This window comes from Trachypithecus francoisi, unplaced genomic scaffold, assembly GCF_009764315.1.
Source record: "Trachypithecus francoisi isolate TF-2019V2 unplaced genomic scaffold, Tfra_2.0 Contig01461, whole genome shotgun sequence".
Classification (NCBI taxonomy): Eukaryota; Metazoa; Chordata; class Mammalia; order Primates; family Cercopithecidae; genus Trachypithecus; species Trachypithecus francoisi.
The window spans coordinates 445,302-453,815 of record NW_022681433.1 but is presented as its reverse complement, the minus strand read 5'-3'; the positions used below and the strand labels follow the sequence as shown (position 1 = coordinate 453,815).

Here is an 8,514-nt window from a genome sequence, read left to right as displayed (position 1 = left end):
TTAGTGTCACAACAGACATATTGTATATCTATTCATGTACTCTATGTATAGCTGCAGGGCTGCAGGGCCAAGGCCTTTTATTTGGATGTGGGTCCTCTGGTTCAGTTCTGCCTTGGATTTCTTCCACACTGATAATCCATCCTCTGTGATTCCTAACTTGAGTTTGTTTAGAACGAAGGTAGGGCAAGACATTTTAAAAGCAAACAGTATGGAATCATAGTCAGTGTTTGTGATTCTCTTCCCACGCTCACCATTCAGCAGCTTTTTAAAAATAACTTGTTCTATTAAATCTTTCCAAGGCATTTAATTTCATTTTCATAAAAACAACTATTTCCTCTCCCACAATTATATTTTATCACTACACAATGTTAGTCAGATTTTGTAATTTCGAAGACAAGACAATTGCTTGGGGATCAACACAACTGCTGGGGGAAGGAGGCAGAGCTAGTGAGAGAAAATACAAGAAGAAATAAATCGGTGAAAGAGGTAATATAAAGAAAATAGTAACCAACAATTTTGTAGAAGTTACTAGGTATGAAGCACTGTTCTAAGAGCTTTACAAAAGTGAACTCATTTAATTCCCACAAGGGAGTGCTATTATTATCACCTACTTTACTAATGAGGAAACTGAGGCACTGAGCGGTCAGTTGTCTTTGTCAAAAGTCCTTTCAAACAACAAATTTTTAGAACATTTTCCACTGAGATGTTTCGAAGACATACTACCAATGCAATCTGCCTTTCTTTTAAAAAGTCTACTGAACATAATGTAATCTGTCTTTGAAGTGGCATAACTAATAAAAGCAGGCCAATGAAAATTTAATGTGCCCTCCCTTTTGGGTTTCACAAAAATATTTTTCTTTGTTCTCAAGAAGCCAGAAAATTGAGTTTAGCTAAATCAGGAAGAGATCCTTGTTGGGAAGAGGAAAAGGACTTCATTGCCCTTTTTTCCAGCCTTTCTTTCCTGAGGAGGGTGAATTTACCAAAGAACCAAGGGCTGGGAACTGAGTAATCTTTGTGGATGAAATTTTTCTTTAAAATTGGCTACATCTGCAGGAGTGGATACCTGAGGCAGCAGTGGAATGAGGTCAGTCAAGTTTACAAGCAGCTAGCCATCTGCTCTCAATAGTTTGGGGTCTGAGCTGAGATGCAACCCTGCTGAGTCCACCTCATCTCCACCTTGCTATATTCTCCCCTTCCCACTTCTTCTATTCCCCCTTTTCCTGGCTTCTGCTCTGAAAGCTTCTCTCCAGTCCCTGAACAGGAGCAGTAGCTGCCCTAACAGGAGCTGAAGCTAACCTGGGTCTTGCTCTAATTGTTCATTTGTTCCAGGCCAGCAGCCTGCTACTGCTAGGGCCCAGCGACTAGGGTACTCCAAACTCCAAGGAATCAGAGACCTTATTTGTATGTTTGACTCTATAGGTCCAATGCCTAGCATAGTTCCTCATACCTAACAGATACTCAATAAATATTTATTGAATAAATAAATGAATGGAAGAATGACCTGTAGGCCTTGATCCAATTCATTTGCTTAGTTTACTAGTGTCCTTCATAGTTGTGGATCCGCCTAACAAAAATTAATTTCTGTAATGAGATTATTTCTCTGAGAGTCCTGGAGTACTTTTTACCCAGTCCTGTGAATCACCGTTTTTCATTTCCTTCCATTTGTTTCCAGTTGAAATTTCTGGCATTTCCTCTCTTTCATCTAAAAAAATCTTACCCATTGTTCATTACCTCATCTCAATGGCTAAGTCTTCACTAAACCTTCTCCGATGACCCCTGTTAAAAGTGGCCATTCCCTCCTATAAACTCTGAGAGCACTATAGTTATAGCTCTTTTCATAAGTGCATTATACAAATTGCTTTCATATCCTCTTGTTTTCTTTATCCTTATGTAAACGAAAAGTTTTCTGAAAAGGAATTTAGAGGAGAGAGACTATCCCAATAAACAGTTTGCAAACCTGAGAGCCACAGATTTCGGTGTAAAAGGAAGGTTTGGTTCTATTTTAAGTTAGTCCTAGTTAGCCAGTTGGGATCCATCTTGAAGGACTGGCTCCTTGAGGTTTGTATTTGTTTACACAACTTCCCTGAGTCAGAATGTTGGACAAATGTTATTCTCCTTTTACGGGTAAGATTTGGAGAGGTTAATGGACATGTTCAGTTATACAAGCCCAGAAAATAATGGAGGTACACTAGAACTCAGACCTCTTCCTTATTCCTGTAACCACCCAATGCGTTTACTCTGCTGGCAGTCTAGACAGAGCCAATTTATAAAGACAGGGGAATTGCAATAGAGAAAGAGTAATTGACGCAGAGCTGGCTGTGTGGGAGACTGGAGTTTCATTTCTACTCAAGTCAGTCTCCCAGAGCATTCAGGGATCAGAATTATTTATTTATTTATTTATTTATTTATTTATTTATTTATTATTATTGTTTGAGACAGAGTCTCACTCTGTCACCCAGGCTGGAGTGCAGTGGTGCCATCTCTGCTCACTGCAACCTCTGCCTCCCAGGTTCAAGTGATTCTCCTGGCTCAGCCTCCCGAGTAGCTGGGACTACAGGTGTGTGCCACCACGCCTAGCTAATTTTTGCATTTTTAGTAGAGATGGGGTTTCACCATGTTGCCCAGGATCGTCTCAATCTCTTGACCTCATGATCCACCCGCCTCGGCCTCCCAAAGTGCTGGGATTACAGGCGTGAGCCACTGCGCCTGGCTGGGATCAGAATTTCAAAGGACAACTTGGTGGGTAGGGGGAAGCCAGTGAGTTGGGAGTGCTAATTGATCAAGTCAAAGATGAAATCATAGGCAGTCCAAGTTGTCTTCTTGCGGTATCAGTTCCTGAGTGGGGGCCACGAGATCAGATGAGCCAGTTTATTGATCTGGGCAATGCCAGCTGATGCATCAAGTGCAGGGCCTGCAAAATATCTCAAGCACTGGTGGTAGTTTTTACAATAGTGATGTTAGCTCCAGCAGCAATTTGGGGAGGGTCAGAATCTTGTAGCCTCCAGCTGCATGACTCCTAAATCCCAATTTCTAATCTTGTGGCTAATTTGTTAGTCCTAAAAAGGCAGTCTAGTCCCCAGGCAAGAAGGAGGTTTGTTTTGGGAAAAGGCTTTTGTCGTCTTTGTTTCAAACTATAAACTATGAATTACATTCCTCCCAAAGTTAGTTTGGCCTAGGGCCAGTAATGAACAAGACAGCTTGTAGGTTAGAAGCAAGATGGTGTTGATTGGGCCAGATCTCTTTCTCGGTTGTAATTTTGCAATGGCGGTTTCATTCCCAGTCCAGTTCTCTTTATAGTGCTGTGCAATGCATGTGCTCATGTTCTGGTATGTATTATCATTATTCTGTGTCAGTGTTATCTTCCCTACAAGATTGTAAATTTCCAGGACCTAACTTCTTAGGCATGCTAATAATATTAACTCAGTGAACAAATTAATAGACCCTCAAAACTTTAAATTCAGGAATAGAAAACAAAAATAAAGATTTTTCGGCCGGGCGCGGTGGCTCAAGCCTGTAATCCCAGCACTTTGGGAGGCCGAGACGGGCGGATCACGAGGTCAGGAGTTCGAGATCATCCTGGCTAACACGGTGAAACCCCGTCTCTACTAAAAAATACAAAAAGCTAGCCGGGCGAGGTGGCTGGCGCCTGTAGTCCCAGCTACTCGGGAGGCTGAGGCAGGAGAATGGCGTAAACCGGGGAGGCGGAGCTTGCAGTGAGCTGAGATCCGGCCACTGCACTCCAACCTGGGTGACAGAGCGAGACTCCGCCTCAAAAAAAAAAAAAAAAAAAAAAAGATTTTTCTTCCTGTCAACTGATTCTGCAAAGGGTATAAGGAGCAAAAGAGCTGCCAAGTTGGTACAGGAGTTGGAAAACACCATAAGCTTCAACTGCTGGTTAATTTTTGCTTTAAAAAGCTTGATGGAAGCCAGGCGCGGTGACTCATGCCTGTAATCTCAGCATTTTGGGAGGCTGAGGCGGGCGGATCACCTGAGATCAGGAGTTTGAGACCAGCCTGGCCAACACGGTGAAACCTCGTCTCTACTAAAAATACAAAAATTAGCCAGGTGTGGCGGCACTTGCCTTTAATCCCAGCTACTCGGGAGGCAGAGGTTGCAGTGAGCCAGAGATCGCGCCACTGCATTCAGCCTGGGCAACAGAAGGAGACTCCATCTCAAAAAAAAAAAAAAAGCTTAATAATAAAATGGGCTTTTATATATACAAATCAGCACAAACTCATTTGAGGGAGAGTAAGCTTTACAGACTTGCTTACAACTTTCTTTCCCTGCTCAGGCTCCTGAGTAGCTGGGATTACAAGGACGCGCCACCACACCTGGTTAACCTTTGTATTTTTAGTAGAGCCTTGATTTCACCTTGTCGGCCAAGTTGGTCTCAAACTCCTGGCCTATTGTGATCCACCTGCCTCGGCCTCCCAAAGTGCCGAGATTACAGCGTGAGCCACCGCGCCGGGCCACAAGTTTCTTCTGTGTAATTTCACCTTAAATACAGCCATTTACTTGGGGGTGGTGTAAGCAAATTGTCTCTTCAATTTCTCTCCTGGGGTGGGAGAACTGTGTCATTAAACAGAAGTGCGAACAGTAGTTGAGGGTAGGAAGAAAGGCTCCCGGAAGGGGGTCAGGAAAGCTCAGGCAAGCCCACCCTCAGGCACTAGAGCTAGACTCCGAGCTTAATGGGCAGGCATCTGATTCGACCAACATCAGATCACAGGGCTTAAGCCCAGTCCCTTAGGGAGGCCTGGGGAGGGGCCAGGCCCAAGTATATAATACTCCCTGAGGGTCAGCGTTGGCTCTGCGCCTGCGAGTGTGATTCGAAAACGTCCCAGTGCCCTTGGCTCTTTTCGGAATCTGACCCCGAGCTTTCACGGGACACACTGCCCACCTCGGGTGAGAAGGGTAGCTTCTGGGACCCTCGCCTTTAATAGCACAGGGAGCGCAGCGTGCAGTGGAGCTGCGAGAAGAAACCGCGCTAACTAGTTTGTCCCTAAGGCCGCCTCGTAGTCATCGCCGCGGGGCCTTGCGTCTCCGGGCCGCATTGCCATGGCTGCCCGTGGTGTCATCGCCCCAGTTGGCGAGGGGTTGCGTTACGCTGAGTATTTGCAGCCCTCGGCCAAACGACCCGACGCCGACGTCGACCAGCAGGAACTGGTGAGTGCTGCCAGCGGTCCCCACCCCTCTCTGGCTCCCTTGTTTCTGCTTCAGCCCTCTCTACCGCCTCACCCTTGAACCTTTGTACTCCCCCGTATTCGCTCACTGTCTGTGCCCTAACGCTCATTTGTTCAGTGGAGAGACCGCCTTGTGCTTGGCTTTGACGATTGGGCGTGGAAGACGGAGCAGTTCTGAGGATCTGTCTCCTCAAGGAGCTTCCAGTCGTGTCTGGGACACAAACCAGAAAATAGGCAATTGCAAATACAGTGTAAGTGCTGTATGTGGATTTTCCTATCTCGTAGGAGGCACTAATACCGTTTTGCAGGGGACGTGGTGGGATCAGGGACGCTTCTTGGAGAAAGCTGTAGTTAAAAATTAAGATCTTAATGAATAAAAGCAGTTCATTCAGCAAAGAGAAGGGGAAAAAGTGTTTCAGGTACCAGGAGTAGTATCTCCAAAGTCTCCGGCACAGAAACAGGGCTCTGTTGGAAATTGCAAGTGGTGTATTCAGTATGAACCGTGGAGGCGGAAAAAGGAAGGGTCTAACAGAGAAGTGTCCAACAGAAACATATTGTGAGCCACATACGTATTTTTACGTTTTCTGTAGCCATGTTAAGCGAAGAGAAACAGGTGGGTTTAATTTTAACGATGTATTATCTTTAACCTGATACATGCACAGTTGCACGGTAGTATTTCAACATTCAATGTGAAAAATTGTCCAAGTGGTGGTTTAGGCTTGTAATCCCAGCGCTTTAGGAAGGTCAGGCAGGAGGATCACTTGAGACCATGAGTTGGAGGCCAGCCTGTACAACATAGGAGACGCCATCTCTGCAAAAGAAAAATGAAAAATATCAGCTGGGCGTCGTGGTGTGAGCCTGTAGTCCTAGCTACTTGGGAGGCTGGGTCTGGAGGATCACTTGAGCCCAGGAGTTTGAGGTTATAGTGAGCTATGATTTCGCCACTGCACTTCAGCCTGAGAGACAGAGCTAGACCCTGTCTCCAACAAAGGAAAAAAAAAATGAGGCAATGGAGATTTAGAAAGTTTTAATTAACTTGTCCAGGATCATCCCTGGTAAGTGGCAGATCTATGATTCCAAATGCTACACCTTTTCCGTTATGACTTGCTGACTCCTTAGAAATAAGGATTTCTGGATATAGTATTCAGTGTATGATATAGCTGAACAAAATTAGGCAGAAGTGATCGTTTTGTGGAGAATTGTAAAAACTGAAAGCCAGTATCAGGCTTTCAAGGTAGTTGGGAGCTGTGGTAATTGGAAGATAGAACTAATATTGGTGATTTTTACATCTGTAGGTATTTTTACTTGGAAGAGAAGAGAGTTTACAGAATCCAGAGTATCAGATAGGAAGCATCTTTAGTAGTCCAGGTACATGAAGGCTAAAGTGTAGGCCAGTGATTGTGAAACTGTCTGTGTCCTGTAATATCCTGAAATCCTGAAGTCAGATTCATAGACAATATAATCTACCTGTAAACATAACTTTTAATAATCAATATAATGCTTTAATTGAGACATAAAGGTGAAATATTTTATTAGAAAACATGTCTACAGGCTGCGTGCGGTGTCTCGCTCCTATAATCCCAGCACTTTGGGAGGCTGAGGCGGGCGGATCACTTGAGGTCAGGAGTTCGAGACCAGCCTGGCCAACAGGGCAAAACCCTGTCTCCACTAAAAATACAAAAATTATTTGGGCGTGGTAACACATGTCTGTAATTCCAGCTACTAGGGAGGCTGAGGCAGAACTGCTTGAACCCAGGGGGCAGAGGTTGCAGGGGGCAGAGGTTGCAGTGAGTGGAGATCACGCCACTGCACTCCAGCCTGGGCGATAGAGCAAGACTTTGTCTCAAAAAAAAAAAAAAATAACATGTTAACATGTCTACAATTTAAATATGTAAATACTTAGACATTACTACATTAGAAAACATAATGAGTAATTATTAGTTGCTGGCATATTGCACCAATTCATAGAATCACTGTGTGTGTGACAGCTACCAATGCAAATTGTTTATCAAATGTATTGTATTGGCTCTTCAGATAGCAGAAGGACCATCGTTCTTTACAAACTTATTTTTCCTAAATGGCGAACAATTTCTGGTAAAAATTTGAACAAAAGAGTGGAATCTCCCTCAATTTACATGGCACTTGCACTTGTGGAAGATTCAGTCTGTACTAAAACAGTGTAATAATGATATATTTATATATAATAAAGTTCTGGACTAAGATTATCATAAACTTTTCACCTATTTAATCTTTTATTTTTTTATTCTGATTTTTTTTATTATACTTTAAGTTCTAGGGTACATGTGCATAACGTGCAGGTTTGTTACATATGTATACTTGTGGCTGTTGGTGTGCTGCACCCATCAACTCGTCAGCACCCATCAATTCGTCATTTATATCAGGTATAACTCCCAATGCAATCCCTCCCCCCTCCCTACTTAATCTTTTAAAATTGAGGGATGCAAACAGTTCTTTATTATACAGGATTGTCTCACGTATTTTAGGACTTCTTAGGATCAATAGTCCCCCATCCACCAAATACCCTCCTTTCTATTCAAATTATTGTGCAACCAAACAGGGCCTCCTGTACTTTCAGAATGTCCCTTAGGGATTGTTCTGCTTCTTTTGGGAGTTCCTGGTCCAGGCAATGACAAATAATGAGGCAGAAGATTGTTGATAACAACTTTAGGCAACTTGGAAGTACTAAAAGCAGTGAGAAGCTGACAAAAGGTAAATATTAGGAAAGGAAAAAAATGGCCTAGGTGTGGGGCATATTTGGTAATCTTATTGAAAATAGAAAATAATGTTTGTCAATGAGTTAAAGAAAAAAACTTTCACGCTATTTTATAAATGTAATTCATCTTAAGGTTTATGAAATATATCTTCTTGGGCTGGGCATGGTGGCTCATGCCTGTAATTCTAGCAATTTGGGAAGGTCAGGTGGAAGGATTACTTGAGCCCAGGGGTTCGTGACCCAGGCTGGGCAACATAGTGAGACCCCTGTCTCTCTGAAAAGAAAAATCAAAAAGAAATAAATATATCTTGTCATATTTATTAAATAACTTTTTCTTAGGTAAGCTTCCCTTTTGAAACTAAGAACTAGTGTTCAGTAGCCTATTTAAAAGATTAAAATAATTTTTAAAAATAGGCAAAATATCTATGTAGCATCTTGAATAAAATAGCATTTTACAATCAATGATTTAATAGAAGTCGTGATCAAACTTTGCACTAGCAAAGCTGTTTCTCATGGAAAAGTAGAAACGAAACTTTAAGAGGAGATTATTATCAAATTTTTTTTTTTTTTTTTTGAGACGGAGTCTCGCTCTGCCGCCGA

The 8,514-nt window shown here is 42.9% G+C and overlaps 1 protein-coding gene across 2 annotated transcripts in view; it reads left to right on the top strand.

The window, feature by feature from the left end:
* The first annotated feature begins 4,631 nt into the window (after positions 1-4,631).
* Positions 4,632-8,514, top strand: part of DNAJC15 (DnaJ heat shock protein family (Hsp40) member C15) — an 83,998-nt gene continuing 80,115 nt past the window's right edge. The window contains exon 1 of one of the 2 annotated variants that reach the window (XM_033234078.1): positions 4,632-5,163. In XM_033234078.1, the coding sequence (XP_033089969.1) occupies positions 5,056-5,163 (108 nt within the window). In that variant the 5' untranslated portion in view covers positions 4,632-5,055. The remainder of the gene's footprint in view (positions 5,164-8,514) is intronic. The other variant, XM_033234087.1, reaches the window with a different exon arrangement.